Source organism: Choristoneura fumiferana, chromosome 9 (assembly GCF_025370935.1).
Source record: "Choristoneura fumiferana chromosome 9, NRCan_CFum_1, whole genome shotgun sequence".
In the NCBI taxonomy this organism is placed as follows: Eukaryota; Metazoa; Arthropoda; class Insecta; order Lepidoptera; family Tortricidae; genus Choristoneura; species Choristoneura fumiferana.
The window spans coordinates 13,362,271-13,386,047 of NC_133480.1; the positions used below are offsets into that span (position 1 = coordinate 13,362,271).

Here is a 23,777-nt window from a genome sequence, read left to right on the forward strand (position 1 = left end):
GATGTCGATTTAGATCAATGTCTGTAAGTTTTGAAATAATCTAGGTGTATATACAGTGGTGGTCATGTAATTAAGAACGATTTGAAGTTCCAGATTATTTTTAACTAAATCATGTCATGTGTAGTCGTGGTTCCTTCTTAGAAGTAACTAGTTACGTTATGAAACAGCCACATTGAATAGAGCAAACGGGATTAAGAATAAAGAATAAAATTGCTGTCATTTTTTTACAAATTTTGTTTTTATTCTTTAGTAACAAATTGAAATAGTAATAAGCTGGACAAATAATTAAGAACGATTTATTGAACTGTTCGAAAGTTTTTTTATTTGAAACTTAGATTAACTAAATCACACTAACGTGAAGTTTGTACACAAAAAAAGCAATGTAATACATTTTAACTAAAATTAATAGTTAGTAGCATGTCCACGGCTTTTTATTACTGCCTCACACCGGCGAGGCATTGAATCTATCAATTTTTGACATTTCGCGAGAGAGATAGAGTTCCATTCTTCTAAGAAATACGTCATACAGTTCTCTTAAATTGCCACACTGTCGATTTGAAACCTTTTTCTTGACTTCGCACCAAAGATGCTCTATGGGTTAAGATCGGGGCTGTTGGCTGGCCAATCTAAGACAGAAACTGATTGCGATGTGAGGAATTCCTTAACGGTACGTGCAGTATGCTTGGGATCATTGTCGTGCTGGAATGTCCAAATAACCGGAAGCACGCCTTCTGCATATGGTAACATTGTTTCTTCCAGTATGAAATTGATCCATGTTTCCTTCTATCAGCCTAACAGGTCCACACCATGTCCAGAAAAACATCCCCAAATTTTTTACATTTCCCCCGCCATGCTTTAAAGTCACTTTTGTGTACTTTGGGTCGAATGCTTTATTTGGAGGCCGTCTTACATATCGTTTGCCATCAGAACATACCCTATTTATTTTTGTCTCGTCAGAAAAAATAACGTTTTTCCACTGTCTGACTGTCCAGTTTTCATATCTTCTTGCAAATGCAAGCCGGGCTTGCCTATGACACTGTTTCAACATAGGCACCTTCCTTGCTATCCTTCCGTGCAACTTTTTCTTCTACCAAACGCCTTAGAATAGTGCGTGCCGAGATTGGTGAAGGGTTGTTTTTGCCAAAATATTCTTTTCTCAACTCATTAGACCCTTTAAAAGGATTTTGTTTTACCAAACTAACGATATTTTGATCATCTCGACGAGATGACTTTCTTTGTCTAGGTACACGCGGAACATTTGAATAGTTTGATACGTGGCAAAATGCTTTATGGCGTGGAACAACCATAGTTTTTTGAACATTGCAGATGATCGGCTATGTGTTTATACGATTCTATATTCTTGTCGCGAAGTTTTAGTATTACTTCTTCTGTAGATTTATCACAACTTTTATTTTTCCCCATTGTTTTATATGAAGCAATCGCCTTTAAGACTATTACGGCACTAAATGGCGCCAAAATTATTCGAATAATAACCTAAAACCACAAAGCGGCGGTCCGTTCTCTATTTAAATTTGAATAAAAAATAAACTATTCAGCGTTCTTAATTATATGACCAGCCAGTAAGTAGTAATACTAGGTTTAGATGTAATGTATAAAGTTTATCTATTTATTTTTTAGCCAATTATATGTATAAATGAATTTACCCTAGTACGGAAAAGTTTTACGATACCGAGAGAAGTACAAAAATATACATGCAGTTAGTAACACTTGTCAGTTTTGAAAAAATCTTCTCTATAAAAAATCGTTCTTAATTATATGACCACAACTGTATGCCTATCGATAGTCAATAAAGATTCAAAGTTAACCGGGTAAAATGTTTTGTTTTATAGCTTAAAGGCTTTTTAAATAAAGATTAATAATAAATTATTAAAATCGTAGAAAGATTGAGTGAAAGAGCTATATCATCAAGCAAGACATTCTAAAACATCACCTTTATTATTTTTTTCATAACCAATTTGCCAATATTTCAACCATTTTAAATTTGTGAAAGTTTACAAAGGTATTGTTGACTATTGAATATTTTAACTGTAAGCTTAAGTGACAGGGGATTCAGGCAGCTGCACAAATTGATGAGTTTTATTGGGTCGCGTAGGTATGTACGTGGTAGGATTAATGACAGTTTATGTTTTCAAAATACAATTCAGTCACAAATAATTTGGGTAACCAATCTAAAACATAATTGTACTGCATTCAATTCGAGTTCCGAATGCATCTTCATACGAGTACGTTCTCTTCGAGACGGAGAATTAGATTTGTGAGCGTAAAAAGCAATTCTAAATTTCTCTCAAGCGTTTATTTGCCCATTGATTGCTTCGTCTACAGCTAATGCTTTTTCCCACAGCTCACCGACGGATGAGGACAGTAACGAACTGCTTCCTCGTCAACTTGGCCATTGCTGACCTTCTAATGGCTACTTTGAATGGGGCACCCAAATTTCGTGTTCCTGGTAACCGCCCACTGGCCGTTTGGTGCTATAACCTGTACAGCCCAGCAACTTCACTGCAAACCTCACTGTGTCAGCTGGAGTATTCACTCTAGTTGCCATCACTGTAGACAGGTAAGTTTAGCTTCCCACTATGAAACTCGTTGACGTTAAAAACTTAAATTGAAAATACAAACTGAAATATAGATGCACAGTTAAAATCAGAAAAATAAAACCAGCACTGGGAATCGAACCCAGGTCCTCGGTATTCCGTACCGCGTGCTATACCGCTACACCACTGCTGGTCAACGGTACAAACACGAATTTCCCCTATGCACCTCAAATCTCAGCTTGTTTGTTTCTTATTTAGCCACTTAAGCAGTGACGCTAGCGACATCCGTAGCCCTCATCGAGAAACTTTCGGCACTCCATTGGAACCAACCGCTCACCCGGACAAGAGATGTCGTTACAAAGCAATCAAATTAAGATTGGTTTTGTTTTTGTTGGAATCTTTTTGTATTTTTTTATTTCAATTCCAAATTTTTACTTTTACGGTCATCCCGTAAAACCTAAATTGAAAATACAAACTGAAATATAGATGCACAGATAAAACCAGAAAAAGTCAGTTTTAATCAAGTTCAAGTTTCAAGTTCAGTTTGTATTTTCAATTTCGGTTTTACGGGATGACACACTTTTCACCGCCGCGCCCAGCTAAAGTTGAATACGGGAAAATAGTACCCGTACCGCACTCAACATACTAAAGTAATAATAGTTTTCTTTGAACGTTAAACGTTAGCTAAACAATAGACGCAAAAAGGTCTATAAAACCTATAATTTAGTACCTACGGAGAGAACATTTATTTTCTCAACAGATTAAATTGAGGCAAAGAAAGGATGATAAGGGCATTAGGAGGCGACGGAAAGGAATAGCCACTAGAAAGTCTTCCAATTGAAAGAAAAGTAAATTGGATTTCGTCGACATGTACCCAGTGCGATACAAAATTACCTATATTCGTAATACATCTGCTTGGCGACTATGAACAGTACCTATCATAACAACAATACAAAAAAAATACACTCGTATATTGGAACTGACGTGTCTAGTGAGTTTCCATCGATGTTGCATTTCTGCCCTGCTAATTGTACTTGCAGTAATCGTCATTTTTGGGATTTGAACTTTTTTACAAATATGACATCTCAAGGGGCCTGTTTTACTAACAGAAAGAAACATTTTGCTGCACCGGATTCGATGAATCAACTTATATACCTCTTTGCCAAGTAAGTACGGTATCTGGGCAACTCTACTAGTTATAAGCAGATGGTCCGACCGAGTGCGTAATACCAAAGTTTTGCGGCGAGCCAATGTAGGTGGCATTGAAACATATTCCACGCGTCGACATCTTCAGTGGCGCGGTCACGTATCTCGTATGGCAGAAGAAAAGTGGCTAAGCGCATCTACTATCAGATCTTGTGTTATTAATTACCTATTTTCTCACAAATGTATTGAAAAACGTCGTATGATACAGCAGTGGTGTAGTGGTATAGCACGTGGCACGGAATGCCGAGGACCTGGGTTCGATTCTCGGTGCTGGTCTTATTTTTCTGGTTTTTCTGTGCATCTATATTCAGTTTGTATTTTCAATCATTATTTTAGCCGAAAGACATTGCTGGACATAGACATTCTTATAAGTTTAAGGTAAACTTTTTATTTTTATTTTTGCTGAAATAGAAGAATATTGTTTCGTTATTGTCTGTTTTATTAAATATTTATTGACTATCGAAGTTTATTTTAATACAACACTGCCACATGTATACTTAACATATTATGTCTCTTTCAGTGCGGTACGGGAAACAATTATCCGTAAATTGAAGTTTTCGTAAAATGGTCATGTTTTCTAAATTATTATCATCCCAGCCTATATACGTCCCACTGCTGGGTACAGGACTCCTCTCAGAACAAGAGGGCTTGGGCCATAGTTCCCACGCGGGCCCAGTGCAGTGGGAACTTCGCACGCACCATTGAATCGCTTCACAGGTTTGTGCAGGTTTCCTCACGATGTTTTCCTTCACCGCAAAGCTCGTGGTAAATTTCAAATGTAATTCCGCACATGAATTTCGAAAAACTCAGAGGTGCGAGCCGGGGTTCGAACCCACGACCCTCTGCTTGAGAGGCGATAGGTCAAACCACTAGGCCTCCACGGCTTCGGCTCCGTGTTTGGGTATGGTATCAGCATACGTATCAACATTTTCTTCAGATTTCTGTTGATTTCGACTGTTCTTTTTCGGGGTTTGATTTGTGATCCACTGTTGAGCAAAGGCTTTACCTTTTTCACTTCACTCACTCAAATTATAGCTCCGAGTTAAGTACGACAGCAGCTTGTAAAAAGAGACTATATAATCTAACTCGTACCAAAAAATAATTCTGTAAAGGGATTTTTCATAAAGTTACAGCCATTCAAAGTACACAATATGAATGGGAAAATACTAGCCACAACGCACCACGGTAAACTTTGATAAGACTAAATATTTCCCGTAACGCACCAGCAGAAAGTCCACCAAAATCATTGCCGCAGTTAACGTGTTAATGTTATTGCGAATAAAATATGTACTTAGACGGTCTTAAAAGTCACAGTGTATTGCACTTTGATAGGCAGATTTTAGTTACATTGTTGGTACCTATCTATGTTTAAGTTGCAACCGTCTGATAGTAGAAGAATGAAGCTAACGAAAGTTAATTCCAGTGTTGTTGCAATAGCGATAGTTTCGCTGTCGATAATTGAGAAACCAGTCGATAGCGCAATAGTTCTACCGAAAATATCGATATGCTGCAATACTATCGATAGTCATCATCAGCCGGAAGACGTCCACTGCTGGACAAAGGCCTCCCCCTTAGAACGCCACAATGAACGACAACTCGCCCCTTGCATCCACCGGTTTCCCGCAACTCTCACGATGTCGTCAGTTCACCTGGTGGAAGGCCAGCTAACGCTTCGTCTTCCGGTTCGTGGTCGCCACTCGAGGACTTATCTCCCCCAACGGTTATCGATAGTATCGATAGTCTCGTCAAGCGTCGATAGTTTTGATAGGACTAACGATAGTATGAATAATTTTCAAGGTCAGGATAGTAATCTCGATACTATCGATAGACTAGTTAGTTCCTGGATGACTAATAACGAAAGGTAATTTACCCTTAACCGCGTACGTGCGGTATCTCAGACCTTAGCAGGTTTAAAAATGATACTAATTCGATGCAATCGCGGCATACAAACAAACTTCGAATGACTTTGTACCTTTTCTTGGGGGCCAATCAATGGCTGCCATGTAGTTGACATGTTTGGAGTCCAAACATGTCATTGGAAGTTTATTTCTTTGAATTTAGTGACCATAATACCGGTGACAGCGGTCTCCAAGACCTTAGGTAGGTGGCTGCGTAATATTCTACGTGGTCTCCCAGACCGAACGTAGGTGGTTGTGTTTGTTTTATTTGCTAACATTTTAAGTATAATTCATGTTTATTTTTTAGTAAACATGCTTTTTAGTGACACAGTCACAAAATGTGGTTACAAAAAGTGTCGTTCTTGAATGCAAGAGAGCAATTTGTCTCGAATGTTTAAACGAATTATGTATCATCTGTCGACAAAAATGGTAGTTTTGAGGGTTAGCAATTTTATAAAAATAAAATGTTTCTGTAAAATTAAATCAATTGAATAGCTTGGTTGATCATTCAATTTGATGAGACTTTAGTATTAATCTAATGTTATACTGTTACTGTACTTCTGCTTTGAGGAGTCGTATCCCCTTATGGTAAGTAATTTTATAGTAAGAATAGGAGAACTACTGAAATGCGTTAAGTTTATAAAAAATCTTTTGATTTATTTTGTAATTTTTATTTTGTTAAGAAATAGCATAGACTGCTAAAATGGTATTTATTTTAATACTTTTTTAGGTCTGCTAGACCGCACAAAGGTGGTTGTGTTTCTAAAACAGGACGTAGGTAGTTAATGGTTTATAATATTGTTAATGACTACGGCTCGAGAAAGTCAAGCAACTCATATTGGAAAAGTTGAAGTTAGAAGACGCTCCAAAAAGTACTTACGAATTCACAAACTTTGATATACCTAAGCCCCAAATCTTCACTTTCAATGGCCACATAAAAACGTTGACACTTACAATATTGAAAATATAGAATGTTCGACATTTGCAAACGTAAAAGCTATTGTGAACTAAGTTAAGGCATAATTTTAATTAATATGTAATATTTGGCCTGTAATTCAAAATGGTCGAGGTTTCACGCAATTTTTAAACAAAATCTCTAATATTTTGGATAAATTGTTTTTATTATGTTGAGTGACTTTATTATTCCGATTTTCGAAATACTCTGAATACGTTTAAATCTTTCGTGATTTTCACTCATATCTGCTACAATCGAGTTTTATCAGAGAGTGACTTCAGTCTACTCGTGACCACGGCCACTGTAATGTAGACGAAACATGTTAGTGTGATACTCTGAGTAAATTGCTTCATTTGCGACATAGAGTCGACATTTTCATAAATATGCTGTTATGATAATCACAATGTTTTGATACCTAATACTTCTGACTTAATTGAAAACTTGTTGAAAGTGTTTTGATCGGTAATGCTTCAGTTTACTTAACATGTTTTATTATATTTTTTTCCGTATGAGGGTTTCACACTTTTTTGTCATATAGGTAACCATTTTTTTGTGATCTTATAATACATATATGTATTATATTTGTACAGATACGTGGCCATAGTGAAACCTCTGCAACACAGACTGAGCCGGAAAGTGGCGCGTGCGGCGCTTCTCACGGTCTGGTGCGCGAGCGCGTTGCTTGCTCTGCCCAGTCTACTCTACTCTGATACTTATAAGAAACAGTAAGTTTTCAATTCATAATAATTAGCTAACTAAAACTAACTATTGTGTATTTCCAGTGATAACGACAACTCTGCAGTGGTCTCTCACTATGGGCCTTTTTAAGAGGCACTTAAAACACAGTGGAGAGAGCTAATTATGTTGGGGGTTCATTTGCGAGAGGAGATCCGCAGGCAAACCAAAGTAACCAACATAGACCGAAGAATTGCCAAGCTCAGGTGTCTGTAAACAATCACAGAGCTGTCTGGCCATACTAGGATTCGATCCTTAGACCTCTACCGTCATTATCCAGGGTCAATAATCACGATGCAGTGCAATTAAAGATCTCACTTTTGCAAAAGTGAAGTGTTTTTATAGCATAGGTACCTACATGAATACGTAGGTACGAGTTTGTAGACTATAGTTAGCTTTGTTTAATTTTAATTTCACGCGCCTTGTCAGCCAGATTTTACTGAGCGTCATTACATGACCATGTATTGTATAGTTAGGTACTTGTTGAATCCTAAAACCAGCTGAAAAAATGTAGACACTTAAAAGTCAAAAGCTTCGGTCATGTAATGTAATTAAAAATCCCAAGGAACACAAAATTCTCGTTACCATTAGACAAAAAGCAGCGTCCTTGACACGTGTCCTGATCGTAGATTTAATACCTACGTGTCTGGGTGACTTCCGTTAATTTTGATCCAGTACCTTTTGCTTTGGTTATTTTTCACCAATTTCGCAATCTCGGTTCGTTACTTATTCAAAAGTAACTCGTATTCTCTCCTACACTCATGCCATAAAGATTTTTATGGCTGTTGCAGGAAAAGCACGTTTGTTTAATTTGTTGGAAATAAATTGGAAAGTACTCACAATTCAGTATTTTAATCTACAAATGGGTTAAATGATAAATGAAAATTATATGGCATCCTATTGATAACTGGATAGTGTAGTTATTTGTTCCCTGACTGTAAGCTGGGTCCTAGGTTTCAATCCCGGAAGGAGCATAACGTTAATGAATATGATGGCTTAGTACAGTTGAACAAACTTATTCATGTACTAGGATGGAACTGAGACACAGTTACTTTCCCATTTATAATATTAGTAAGTAAGTAAATATTAAAGTTAATGTTACTGCTTTGGAAGTAGTATAAATTATAATAAAATAAGCTACTTTGCAGCCTAATTCCAACGCAGTCCTTGCTGCCATTTTCTCATTAAGAGAAACATACGAGTACGTGTGTGTACACCGTCTCTCATATATTAGGTACCCGTCGTACAAAAGCACTGTGAATTTATTTTATTTACGCAATGTCATATAAGTTCTGTAAACTCATTAGTAAGGGTTTTTGGTCACACCGCGACCTTCCTATTTAAGAGGTGTGTAGAGAACACTTTAACTGTTCGTGGATTACGATTTGTAAATAAAAATAATTGTGTACGGCCGAATAGCAAATAAAAACACATTGAAATAAAACTACTGTGTGGCAATTAGTACAGTTTGTATTTATTCAAATTGCTACCTTACTTCGCATCCAAGCAAACACTTAGTAAATGGAATCATGCTTTTATTGTTTTGTATCCCGGTTAGGTAAATACAACAAATATTTAAAAAATAATAATAAAACAAGCTTTTTCACAGACAGTCATTTTTGATGAGTGTATTTTTATTGTCATTGAAACAATATATTGTATATTGCATGTAAAAATATCGTGCTACCGGCCCCAGAAATAGAGACGTATCAGATATTTATGCACACTTTTTTATGTCAGACATTGGTGCTAGTGATTGTACCAGAAAAAAATATCCGACCAGTAGAAGTGGGTGGAATTGGTATTGCAAGATTGGACGTTAACGAACATTGCAAGCTGACTTACAACTTACAACAAACAAAAACATACTAACTAACACTGTTAGTTAATTAAAAACTTGTAAAATATTTAGGTAGTAGCGACGAAAGCTTATAAAGTGTAGTTTATTACCGTTGGTAAATACATTAAGCCACATTATACTCAATACAAATACAAGATTCCTATGGGATTACGGTAGAATTCTCGCATGAGCTCCGGGAAAATAGTTCTCGGAAATAAGTAAAAACAAAGCGTTCGGTCCTAGCCAATTTATGTTCCTATTAACGGGAACTCGCGATTGAGTCAAGTCAAGTCTTTAGTCAAGCGCCAACTTATATACGGGTTGGGTTTTGATACTACCGAAAATTAACTTCTTTATTAAAATTAACTTTGCATACGTCACGAATTTCCTGTTAATCTGATGATTAAAACGCTACTTGAGAACAAAACCGTCACTAAACGAAATTTATGTCAGTTCGCTATATTAAAGTGTCATTTTTGAGAGGTTACAAATTTTGTTTAGTTACGATTTTGTTTAAGCCATTTTAACGCAAGCTTATTTATTTAAGTTTAATTTAATTAATAAAATGATAATACAATTAATAAAATATAGTTATTAATATTGATAAATAGGTATATTTTTTTCCAGATTTATTGCAACTTCATAGTATTTTTTAAGGTCAAATTATAAAATCTACAAATTTGACGAATAGCATTGACCTAACACATAAGAGGGTCAAAAAATCACTTAGGCGAAGGTAGTATAGAATCGGACTCATTTTAGTTTTCACAAATAAGTTTTGAAATTGGAGACTTTAAAATAATTTTAAATAATAATTGTGCACATTGAAGTTCATTCGTTATACCGTTTTGATAAAATGTATAATATCTTTTTCGATAACCGATTTGTAAGTATCAATTATTATTTTATAATTTTTTTGTATACTATCGGACATCTTGCGATAGTATCGGACAGTATACTTAAAAGGCCAATATATATATATATATATATATAATAAGCGTGAGAATAGGTGAATACTTTCAATAAATACCTCGGAAATATGTTCATCAAGGGAGTTATTACCTAACATTTAAGAAGAAAGTAACATTATATAATGTAAGTATCGGACAGTTTGTTTTTAGTAACGGACATCTTATTATTTTACTATTATTATTTATTATTTATCGATATTAAGGAAGAAAGAAAATGTTTAGGTACACAATCCAATATTGTATTGTCATGTAATTTAAACTACCTGCATACGTACCTATACGATTCGACAAGTTTGTCATTGTCTATTGGCAATTTCGCGTTTTATAAAAGACAAAAGCCATTTATTTAAAAAAAGACAATTGTCAAAAAATTTACGACAATTCGTCAAATTTTCTATGTCACTCGTAAATCCCACACCCCACCCGTTACCTCCACCCCACTAATCAGTACTTTAACTATGTGGTTTAAAACGTCATTCCGTACAACTATGCCAAAATTCGCTTATACACGAGTTTATTCCCCTGATTTTCCTTCGTTAGGTGGCTCCTATTACCTAAAGTGTTAGGTACTATTTTATTTATTTTTCGCCAATTCTATTATTATTTATTATTAACTTACGTGTAGTAATGGACACAGGGACGTGTCCCATACTATACGAAACTTTCCTGTCCGATACAATACAACACGACTATCATTATAAAAAAATAAATTAAAAAATAACACGCCATTTTTCATTTGTTATAGTATCTTCAATTCAATCTGTAATAAACTTATGATACACTTGTAACGTGTGCTGTTTGTAATAACTTAAATTGTGCAGATAGTAAACAAAGCAAAAAAATATTCCTTACGTTGAAATTGATCACATAAATCGATGCGGTGCCCTCAGGGGTGTCGGCAGCTTGCCACGGACTGGTTCATCGTGTCTAGAATAGTTATATTTTGCTTGTGTGTTCATAGATTGGCGCTTAGACGTGAAATAGAGAAGTTATCGACATTGTCCGATGTTATACACCGTCCGATACTGTACTACCTTCCCCTATTAACCTTCTTTTGCTAGGTAGATATATGTGTAAATGAAAACCACTTTAAAAAAAACAGACGGACACGGAAAAAAAACATCATAAATTGAAACACTTGACTCTGTTTTACTGCGAATTATTAATTATCTCAATTGCTTAACTAATGACGTGGAAAACTTCATTTGACCTGCTGAATGGTGCATAAAGTTAACGGAAATAAAAAACACGTTGTATACATTATTACGATACTATTAATGTTGTCAGTAAAAAATCACGTGAAAAAGTGAATTTTTCAGCAAAAATTATTTTGTAACTGATGAAAATGCTATCCAAGCTAATAACGTTATCGTTATCAAGCAAAATCTTATACCTACTAAGAACTAGCTGCTTAAAATGATTAAATAACTTTGCTTCCGTTCCATTGCCTCTGTAATATTAACGTGCCTTTTCAAGGTCTAAGGATACGATTAGTTCTTAGTAAGGACCTTACTGGTACTTGCCTAGTCGTAATAAACTAGTAGTAGTAATAAAATTAGTATCAAGATATTTATTTTCATTTTGATTTTAATTTAGATACACGCTTTGAATACTTTAAAATTTATATTAATCGGTTCAGCTGTTTAGACGTGTAGAGGTAACGAACAAAACAGACAGACTTACGCACTTTCGCCTTTGCAGTCGCTTAACAATACATACACAATGTTAATTAAAATTATTGTACAACGCGTACCTATAGCAAAATATTTACGAGTATTGAACGTAAGTGATAAGTTAAGTATAATTTAATTTAATTTTAAGTCACTTATTGCACACATTATGATGTATGAGACAAAACAGAAAGAAAAATCATCACCTGCCTTTCATTTAGTTGGGTCTTCGGCGTTCAAAAAACATACCTACTCCTACACCAAAAAAATCCTTTGTCCGAATGAAATGAGAGTGTTTTTAGATGTTAAAAAGTGTAAGTACTAAACTCTGAAGTTCGCGTTGTGAGCGCTCATTAAAAGTTTACATTTTAAATGAATGGGCATTTCTAAGGTACTCGTGAATTGCTGTTTACCATTTTTTGTGGGAACACATTGTGTTGTTTGTGGGGCTACATTGCGGGTAAAAGGATGTCTGAAGTTTATTTACATGTAAATCAGTAATTCAAGTAACCCAACAAGGTATTGGGCCTGAAGTACCTACACTACTGTAGGTTAAGTACGTCATCATCCCCGCCTACATTCCCAGCACTAAAGATCTCCTACCTTTGTTGAAGTTTTCCAGTTTAGAAAATAATACAATTTAACCCATTAAGAGTACCAAAATGCACGTTCTATACTTTTACTCTTAAATTTTACAAAACTTTCCACTACTAATTTGCATTTTTATTTTTATTTCTCTTTGAACCATTTTCACCAACCAACTAGCTACAAAGGGCTGAGACTGTTAGAACTAAAGGCAAAAAAAACAACGCTACCTCTAAACAACATAGCTACTCAAAACATACACTTATATTCGCGTCACGTAATGGCAGTAGTTGGAGATTTCCCTTCATTTTTCCTTCAGACAAACTTGGTAAGAAATTTTAAGATAAAAGAAAAACGTAATGATATGATTTGTGCCTTTGCAAATCAACACGAAACATTTTAGTCCTTTCGAACCCAGCCGAGTATGAAAAGAGTTACGACAATGGACTTTATGTACATTCCATGTCAAGTTCAAAATTCAAATGTAAGAATTATGACAGTGGACCTTATGTACAATCCATGTCAAATTCAAATGTAAAGTAACCCGTACAATCGTATCAGCTGGGTTCGAAAGGGTTAGATACCATTTGTTTACCCTGCTCTGACGTAGTAGGTTAGATAGCGACTTTTATTTTTAAATTCATGACAGAACATGGAATTATCAATTACATAAAACTCAGTAGCTGTAATTAAAAAGTTTAAAATACGTTCATAGCTGACTCAACTTCTGCCATTAAAATCTGAAAGTTAAATGGATAACGAGAATTCTTTGTTACATTTCTAAAATTCGTAAAGAGTTAAATAAAACCGGGTAGGCTTAAAATTCCCAGTAGAGTATTTCTACTGTAGAGTAGCGAAACGAGTCAATGTCACAGGTAAGTGGCTATTTTCTAAGTAGCTAGACTGTGAATCAAGGTGAGGAATGTCAGTGTCTAATACAAAATTGTTAGTATTTTATTGAGTTTTATGGTAATATTTAAGTGTGAAATAGGGTCAAAATATCAAATTTAGATAGACAAAACTTATTTTGGTACTGCAAACAAACGTTACACAATCAAGATTAAGAAATATAACACATCAAGCCAAACTTAGCAGAAAATAATTTATATTGTTCGCCTGCAAATTTTAAATTTATATTGCGATAAATAGTAATTGAAAATAACTACTTATGGGTGTATTTCTGTACAAAGTTCTTCGCCTGTAGTATCATGAGACGTCGTAGCTTTGTGATATAACTTTATACTTACCAAAATCCCGATCGAAGCAATTATATGAATCTGAAATTGGGAAATTAAATGGAAACCTAATATACTTATCACAAAAATTACATTGGAGAATAATATAGCTTTAATACCTCGACAAGTCGATACCGAATGCTGGTAGGTACGGTGTTAAAAGAGACCTTTTCTATTTTACCTATACTACCTTAAGAGGTCGCTAAAATCAGGTGTTCCTTTCTTTCACAGACAGAAATTTCACAGAATTTCTTTTCGCAGAAAATGTTTCATATAATATTTAGTCCTTGTATTTTTACTTCGAATATTATTGTTTCAATTACTATTTACTTGAATGAAACATTTTTTAAAGAATTTTGTTTTCGGTTTATTTCTATTCACTATTTATTTTGTTTCGACGAAAATGTAAAAATATACGTTATGTTGATAATTTAATAAATATTAACACATTTTAATGTAGTCATTTTATATAGATTACATTAGGTTAGATTGTGGTTAGATTAGAGCTGTGATCCCACCAAAAAGCGAATCGCTACCAGAAAAGTAGGTTAGGTTAGGTTAGAACTGTGAAATCACCACTAAGCGAATCGCAACCAGAAAAGAAGGTTAGGTTAGGTAAGAACTGTGAACACACCAGAAAGTGAATCGCTACCGTTATAGGAGGGTAGGCATTTTGTCGCAGGTATGAATTAAAAGGTTTAGAAACTACCACCACATGAAATGTTTTTCTTTCTAATAAGTTTTATATCAACTAAATAATATAAGAATAAAGAATATTTGATTTGTTATTCTATGGAATGAATACCTAAATAATGAACTTTATTTGTAACAAAAATCAATGATACAAATTTCTTCAAAGTAAGTGTTCCATATTTCCATGTATTGATTATTCTATGAAACAATAATATACGAAAAAATATCTGTAAAACGAAATTCTATAAAAATGTTGACTGCGAAACAACGTACTCGTACAACCCTAAAGTCATCATTTAAGCTGCGATTTGACGCATTGGTTTTTATAAAAGCCGGTGTTATTTGTAAAATAATACTTTTTACGAGTTCACTCTCTGTAATGGATCTGTGTTAATTTTCTTTCTGTAGATATTATATTTTAATGACGTATTTTGTTTCTAAAGGTACATTAATGGCGAGAGAGAAATATGCTTCATAAAATGGCCCGACGGCAGCTACCCTACGTCTAGGGCTGACTATTGGTAAGTTTTTGTGCACTAATAAAACAACTAATGATTTTATGAGACGGATTAGCATAGCAGAAACTATTATGACCAGAGAAGGATATACCTAAGTAAAATAAGAATTCGATGGTCATTGTTTAGCAGGGGCTTAATATATTTCTATGCGGACGGAGTGTAGGGCAACAGCAGCTATTTGTTTTATCTATACCAATATTAGAAAGAGGACAGCTTTGGATTTTTGGATTTTTGTTACGAATTAACTCAAAAACTAGTACTTAACCGATTTTTTAAATATACCATGTTATCCATACCTTTGTATTAATCCTTATCCAAAAAAATAATTTTATATTCAAGACGGTTTCAATACCTGTAGATTACTTTTTGAATTATTCAAATCGGACATTCCATTCAAAATATATTACTATTACGAGATTAAAAATATCAATCTAACCAAAAATGCATTTACTCTACGTTGAAGCCCTCTTGTTCTGAGAGGAGGCCTGTGCCAGCAGTGGGACGTATATAGGCTGGGATGATGATGATGATGACTCTACGTTGACGCGCCGCGGCTTCGTGCGTGTCGGGTGTAGTTTTTTAGAAGTTGAGCTGAAAAATGCCCTTGATTAGAGACCTTTTTAGAGTTCTGTGCCCAAAGGGGTAATTAAAATGGGACCCTATTACTAAGACTCCACTGTCCGTCTGTCTGTCTGTCACTAGGCAGTATCTCATGAATCGAAATGTTTAAGGGGGGCTCCATGCAACAAACGTGACTTTTTTTGCTCGATATTAATAACGGCAACAGTAGTTGCTTGAAATATTGACAGAATATTTATTTGTGTAAATGTACTTTAAAAATAAATAATTAAGTTAGAATAAAATAAATATGTAAGGTGGGCTCCCATACAGCAAACGTGTTATTTTTTGCTGTTTTATGCTAATGTCTAATGTATAGGTACGGAACCCTTTGTACGAGAGTCCGACTCGCACTTTTCCTTATTTTTACTTTGCCCGTGTGAAGCCGGGCCAGGTCGCTAGTAAAATATAATTTACCTACTAACCTAACCCAAACAAACGTACATTAAATAGAACATAATAATACGGTATTTGACTATTTTGAATCCCGGAAAAATGCTCAGTTCTTGAGGGAACAGCGCGCGATAACCGAATTCCACGCGTTCGAAGCCGCGAGCGAAAGCTAGTAGGTATTAATGATAAACGTCGTCGTAAACTACACTTAAAAAATGAATAAATTTAACACGGGAGTGTAGTCAATTTTATCTACCTAACAATTTGCAGAAAAATTCTTAATGAATTTTGTGCCGCCTGTGGATGTGTGCTGGGTGTTTTCCGAGGCATTATTCAATCAATGAGATTGTTCGGCGGGCCATAGTGTCGGTAAATGTTCCGTGCGTTTTGGAACCCCCAGTATTGAGCCGTACGGATGGTAAAAGACCGGATGGTCTGACGCTGGTTCCATGGCGAAGAAGGCGTTGTCTTCTTTGGGATGCAACCTGCATCAGCACGTTTGCTGCATCCCATTTGGGACAGACCATGACGTGTGCGGGGTTTGCGGCGGAGAGTGCCGCGAAATTGAAGCACGCTAAATACTCTGCTTTGGAATCAGCGTATGATTTCGTGCCGGTTGCGGTCGAGACGGCTGGATCCTGGGGTTTGGAGGCTCGCGAGTTGTTTAGGGAGTTAGGCCGTCGGTTGCGTGATAGGGGCTCTGACCCTCGCTCAGGCTCGTACTTGGTGCAGCAGGTCTCAATTGCCATTCAGCGAGGTAACGCTGCTGGTATTATGGGGACGTTTGAGCCGGGTACGATGCAAGAGGGAGGGTTTTAAGGTTAGTTTTTATGACGAAGCATGTTGCGGATGACTTTAGTGTACAGTAAGCGTCAGAGAAAAGGAACCCCCCTGTGTGACACGTGACAGAATTGTCTGGCCCTGCGGTTCACTATCACGATCTCTGAGACAAGTGCATCATAGGGAGATCTCGGGTTCAAATCCACTTTTTGTTTTATTTATGTTTTTGGTTTATTTATTTTTTGTAGTATTTTCCTGATCATTTAAATAAGTAAAAAAAAATTAAAAAGGCATTGATCATTGATAATATTTTTTTTAACCACATTCGAATTGATACGATCTTCGCAGGTGTGAGTGAGACAAGAGAACATTAGTAATAATATCCGAATACGATCCGAATTGTGTAGGTAATAATTGTTTTATTATTATTCCACGAGCGGACAACAACTTATAATTCTTATAATATTCAATACTCGCATTGCAAGTTACATTGAAGCTCACAGTCAATCTTCTCCAAGCGGTGAATAACAACTTTCAAAAATATCGTTTTTCACAAATTTCTCTTATCGAAATCCTCGGAATCGAACTCGATTCACTGCAGGTAGTGCACAGGTCGAATACTTCGATTTGCCGCTAGGCCATTTGAATACCTAACGATAGCTGCAAAATTAATAGATGCTAGTTGCGTGCCATTAGTATTTAGTAGATAATGCAATGCACCAAGCGCCAAAGCAAACACAACCTTCTTGCATAGTAAAAAGAGACTTTCAAAGAAGCAGACTTTGAGGGTGGCAGATATTTACTTAATCTTTGCATCCTGTTCTAGCTAATGCGTATAGATATGAATAGATAGATTGCGTTTAATGCCGATTGTTGCACTACCGTAATGTAACTTCAGAGAAGTATCAAAGACTGCTGTATTAAACTGCGACTTAAGGTTGAATATAGGATAATATACTTTATGAGCCTCATTTACTTAACTGAGGGTATATTTATAACGAAATTTACAAATCGTTACGTTTTGTGTCGATCTCCTTGTGTGAATATCTCCACGTCGTAATATTATCCGATTTATTAAGTTCACGAAAAGCTTTTATTATGGTTCGATTAACAACTGTTTTGAAGGCTAAAATTGTTGTTCTCTGGGAACAAAAACAACCTATAAAGAAAATAGCACGAGATATGGGTGTAACGGTAAGTTTTTAATATTATATTTACTGTTGAAATATATCTCACAAATTGCACTTTTCATGTATTTCTAATGTTATTGTTTTCTTTTATACAGAGAAAAACAGTTCGAAGATGGATACAAAGGTATCAAGCGACGGGTGATGTGAAATGTGATCGCCAAGGTCCTCGCCCAGTGGCTTACACCGATGAATCAGAACGACACCGTAATATAGTGCAAGTTCACTCAGTGGCACCCTTCAAATCTACACGCTCAAGTGCTGAAACTTTTGGGGTGTCTCTTAGCACAGTTCGACGACATCTACACGCGGCGAACATCCATAATTATAAACCCGCCAGAAAAATTAAGCTTACTGACGATCACCGAACCAGCAGAGTAACTTTGCCACTCGTTACTTAAATTTCGACTGGGAAAACGAAATAGTTATATTTACAGACGAAAAGTGCTTTAAGTCAGATAAGGATGGGCGAAAAATTTTGTGGAGAAGAAGTGGGGAGAGGTATAACCCAACAACGTATTAGATCTCAGAACAAGCGGGCGTTTAACACTAGGTAAATAACCACAGAAGTAATAAAAATCTTTTACTATTTTTGTGTAACTATCACATTTATTTAAATCACGTGCAAGGCGTGTATTTAATATTCTTTTGAAGTTTTCTTAGATCACATGTTGCAACAGATTTTAAAAGGTTGACTGTTTTAGGTTACTGGGGATGGATGTCTTCAATGGGCCCAGGCGAGCTAGTGGAAATAGGCGGCCGCATGAACAGTGAGCGATACCTCGAAGTGTTGAAGGACGTAATGCTACCGTCAGTGCGTGTGGCATATCCTGAAGGACAAATTTACCTGGTTCACGATAATTCTTCAGTGCATAAGTCCAAAATCGTCAAAGACTGGCTAAATAGCCAAAAAGACATAACAGTATTTGAATGGCCGGCTAAAAGTCCGGACCTAAATCCAATAGAAAACTTGTGGGGTCAGATGGTATTGAATTGGGACTCCAGTGAGATAAGGTCCAAAAAGAATTTGGATAATGAGGTAAACAAAACATGGAACTGTTGCGTAATAGTGATACGTGTTTCAATATGGTTTCGAGCATGAAAACTCGGCTTCAAGAAGTAATAGATAGTGAGGGCTATCCTCTCCGTTACTAACAGTAAGATTATTACTTACCAATAAAACAGCATTGGAACGAAAGAGCAAGTGTTAATATTTCCTATTACTATTATTTCGTAGTTAATCAGACCTTTGTTATGATCAGTCAAGTTACCCTTGTTGACGAGTATTCATGTGTTAATGATGCACCATCTGACCTCACATAGGTATTGTTTTTAATGTTGTTTCAAAAGGGTTATCAGAAACCGTGATAAAAGAGAAAGATGTAAATTGCTATACTAATAATAGTTCAGCATGTTGGTTCTTTCTCAGTAATCACAGGCACAATTAATATTAAGTCTATGTAAATGTTTTATAAATATGATGTATAAGCGAAACGTCACCCCCAGGTATTGTGTTTTATTAGTAAATTTAGTTCGGCTCAAAACCTAAGTAAATAATCATATTTTAACATAAATAGAAAACTGTTATACCTACTGAACCAGAAATCTATATAAATAAACAAATATTGTGTTTGCAACATGCCTATCATTTTTTTAATACCTCAGGCCTACTTTAACAAAGATCTCTTATATAATAATAACAATCAACGACAAGTGATAAATAAAATCTAAAAAAAAAAAGATTTCAAGGTGCAGGGTTTGAACTGCGAACCATAGCATGTCGAGGCTAATTAACTATCCACTAGACCAACTCGCTCTCTACGTAACATGACAAAATATTGAACGGTTTGATGTCATTACCGAAGGGGGGATCCTTTTCTCTGACGCTTACTGTACCTAATGTAGTATAGCTTAGTTTGTAGTTTAGATGATTAAGTCTTATAGTTTGTAGTATAGGTTTAAGTTGTTTTTTCCTTTGTTTACTTGCTTTTATCGAAAAACTATCCGCTTCATCACCGTTAACTTATTTTGCTAATGAATGTTCTTCTAGCTAGCATATCTGAAAGGCAGAATATTTATTTATCTTACGAATTTTAGTTGTTGAACACACAAGGCAATAAACTAATGAACATACTGTTCTGTAGCAGCCCCAACAAAAACACTCGACGTTTGCTCACGAAATTTAATGCTACAGTAAACGTCACATACACTTTGAAGTCTTACATTTTAGGATGCCACTGTTTTTATATTTCCTCGCATTTGGTATAACGTTGCCTCATCTTTTAAACATCATGTCTTGTTGATTTACTTTTAAGTACTTAGCCCCATTGTATAACATAACTACCTACGTGGTTGCACACATATAACACAGATGCACTTAATCAGTGGAGATTAAAATTTGCTATATTTAAGAGAATGACCAAGCTGTTCAAATACATCGAAAGACATTTCTAATATTTAAGCTCCTTGGCAGCTCTTTTAAATGAGGCTTTTAAAAAATAATGCGGGACATTTTAGCAGATGATATCCAGAATATTATAGCTTAACTGAACAATGTAAAAAAAATCTTAGAATTAATCACGGTTTTGACGCGGTACCTAAACTTTGAACGTCAATTAATGTAAGCAAACAGTTGTTAACCACAATTAAAATTCTGAAAAACATTTACAACGTGGTTCCGTCAAACTAACCCAACAACGTGATGAAATTTTTCGGATTAATTTTCAGACAAATTGTAAACAGGATGACATTTTGAATATGATAATGAGTGTTTCAAGCGCAGTATGCTGGAGTTATGATGTTCATTTTGTTAAAATTAAAAAACGTACTCAATGTATGGAAGTCACAAATTTAATCAGACTGATTTAAAAAAAAAACTTAATGCATTATATTTTCAAGCATTAACTGAACTTTAAAAATTAATTTTGTATGTGAAAATTTCACCCTGTATAACGTCGTCTAATTAATAATGATGATAAGGACTACATTGTATTCCGATCCAATTTATGAAAAGCGTAAACAATGATGCCATTAACCCGGCCATAGACATTTAGTGGTGTGAAAACCTAAAACCTATTGCAAAATAATGAATCTGTTCTGTAAATCGATATATTTATTAATTGAATAGATCAACGTATTTTTGTTTATTTTTTATTTACAATACTTGATTTAATTCCAAAGACTGTTTATTCAATTATAAAAGCAGTAACATTTTTTTTATTTTAAGGAAAGTAAATAAAAAAACGCTTATTCACCCGCGCATTAATCGATTTTTAAAATGTCAAATTTTCCATCATCTCTAAGCTAGTCCATTCTATTACAGATTATACACATGTTTCAATCAAAAAATAACGTTAGATTTTGACGAAGATTTTTCAAATGAAAAATAAATATTAAAATCAAGTTAATTTCGGTAAAAAAAGTGATTGTCTATCTAGTTAAAAGACACGAATTATAGATAAATGTGTTATTGATTCGATCCAGTGGGTGTTTATACAAGAATTTTGATGAAATCGGTTTGTTTACACTTTTAATAAATTGGATAGGCATAACGTGGTATACACGATAACAGTAATTTCATAACATTGTTTTTGTTCTTTGTTATTATTGTGTGATTTTTAACCCTCGACGCAAACCAGGGTTTTTATACATTTGACGTTAAATGTCTGTCTGCGTGCCTGTGGTATTGTAGCTCTCAAACGGCAAGGGAGTTTTCTTGCGCTATGTTTAAGAAAAATTGGTTTATCCGTTATGGAAATATTGAACCGTTTTGACACTGAAAATGACAACGTCAGGGGTTTTCAACTGTTCTAAGGTAGTTAGTATGTTATTATTTTTTTTTAAAGTGAAAATTAGCAAATCATGTCGAGATTTGTCCAAGCAGATGCCCGTTTCAATCATTGTAAACAGTGCTTTGTTGACAGCTACAACCTCGTGTTCCTGGCGGTGACGTATGTGGCCCCGATGTCTGTGATGGTGTGGGCCTACGCGCGCGCATGGGCGCGACTCTTCGCGGGCGCGCCATCGGCGAGTGCACCCACCACCAGATGCAAGTCGTTAGGGCTAAACGAAAGGTCAGTATGTATACAGATCTGTTCACTAACGAAGGAGCGCCTCTCCGCATTTATAATTGTAGTTGTAAACGTATCCGTAGGTACGACAAATCTATGTGTGCGTGTGTAGGCCGAACGTGGCATTTTTTGCTGTCCATACTTACCGTCAGTCACGCACACTAAGACAACGTGTAAGTACGAGGTTTATTCTACTATTGCACATTGATAAGCTGTGGAAGGGCGCTCCTTCGTGAGTGACAGATCTGTACCATTTTGATGTAAAGTAATATTCCCACCACGTACAGTTAAATTATTGTGGAATCAACTTGCTGTGTTTCCAGACAATAAGGGCTACCATTTATCGCGCTCATTGGGGCCACTGTAGACAAAGGTCTTGCCTGAAGTATAGTGGGTAATTTGTCATTACGGACGTGAAACAAAAATTAACTACATTTAAATCATTATTTAATACCTTTAAATCGTTACCATAAAAATATCGAGCATGCCGCAGTGTTGCATAGTCCCGTTTTATTCGGAAAAAAGGAAGGACAAAGGTTTCAGAAAGACAAAACTGTCTTAAAACACAGACATTCTTGCCTCGTAACGCATATTTGCCATAATTCATTCAGGTATTGCAAAATATTCACAAAAATATTCTAATTATAAGCGTAGGCAGCGTAGCTCACCCAAAAACAGTGACATTTAACATTTCGGAGATCTCTCGCTACACTAGCGCCTCTAGCGGCGAATTCATACGCGATAGCCCTCATTATGACATCGGGGCTTTCATGAAAAGGGTTTGTACTTTCTCTAAGGTGCCGGCGACAGACCAGTGACGCTCCTTGAGTTGTTAGTATTTATAACCAGTGGTCATCATTTTCCATCAAATGACCCGCATTTTCGTTTGCCTCCCTCTCATAACAAAACATATATGAAAAAAAACATATAACAATATTAACACCAATGTAATCAGGCCCAATCATGAGCCCAAACCTCAAGTCACAGAATGGAAAATATGTAAACTAAGCAAACTCTCACAGAGGACTGAAGAGCTGGCAGCTTAGTTTTAGTTTTGGGGTGGTCGCGTATAAAAGTAGGTACTAGGTACAATTATCAATGTAATTAATAACTGAAGCTTATAAATACCTAATGTAGGAAATAAACATATGAATAAGAGTGTGTACATTACGGACAAACATGACCTCGGCAAATGATTATTTTTTAATGCGCAGAAGTATTAAAATGTATCTTTGGTATGTACCTACTTATGAAAAGTTAGTAATGTTATAAATCAGTAATTCTGTATATAATATCTCCATTTGCACACGTAGCATAATTATAGATCGGCAATTGCTTAAAATATAAATCATGAGCACACCCCGTTATCATTGTTGCAGAATCATTGGAAACGCTAGGGGGCACTGCACATATTTTTTTACATGTGCCTAGGTTTTAATAATTTGATGTACCTTTTCAGCCCATAATTAAAAGAGGTTTTATTATTTTTTTAAACTCCATAATAGGTGGTTGCGTAATTTATTTGTCAATTTAAATTAATCCATACTAATATTATAAATGCGAAAGTAACTCTGTCTGTCTGTCTGTCTGTCTGTCTGTCTGTCTGTCTGTTACGCTTTCACGCCTAAACCGCTGAACCGATTTTGATGAAATTTGGTACAGAGATAGAATAGACTTTGGGAAAGAACATAGGCTATCTTTTATCGCGAAAAAGAGGCTTTAAGGGGTTGAAATAGGGGATGAAAGTTTATATGGTGGAAGTTCGTCGCTGTCAAAGATAAAACTATGAAACTTGGCATTTAGGCACTTGATAAGAAATAAGTCTATATTTGTTTGAGCTTTTTAGAAAATTCGACCTGTGAGGGGAT

At 35.5% G+C, this 23,777-nt stretch overlaps 2 protein-coding genes across 3 annotated transcripts in view; one reads left to right on the top strand and one right to left on the bottom strand.

Moving 5' to 3' along the window:
• Nucleotides 1-23,777, bottom strand: part of LOC141431344 (putative gustatory receptor 28b) — a 124,353-nt gene that overhangs the window by 75,665 nt on the left and 24,911 nt on the right. The window lies entirely within an intron of this gene.
• Nucleotides 2,228-23,306, top strand: LOC141431397 (tachykinin-like peptides receptor 86C). The gene is given in 9 exon segments (XM_074092566.1): nucleotides 2,228-2,243; nucleotides 2,363-2,448; nucleotides 2,450-2,509; nucleotides 2,511-2,578; nucleotides 7,205-7,339; nucleotides 14,787-14,864; nucleotides 21,763-21,826; nucleotides 21,829-21,912; nucleotides 23,289-23,306. Coding segments are annotated over 9 exon segments (609 nt in total).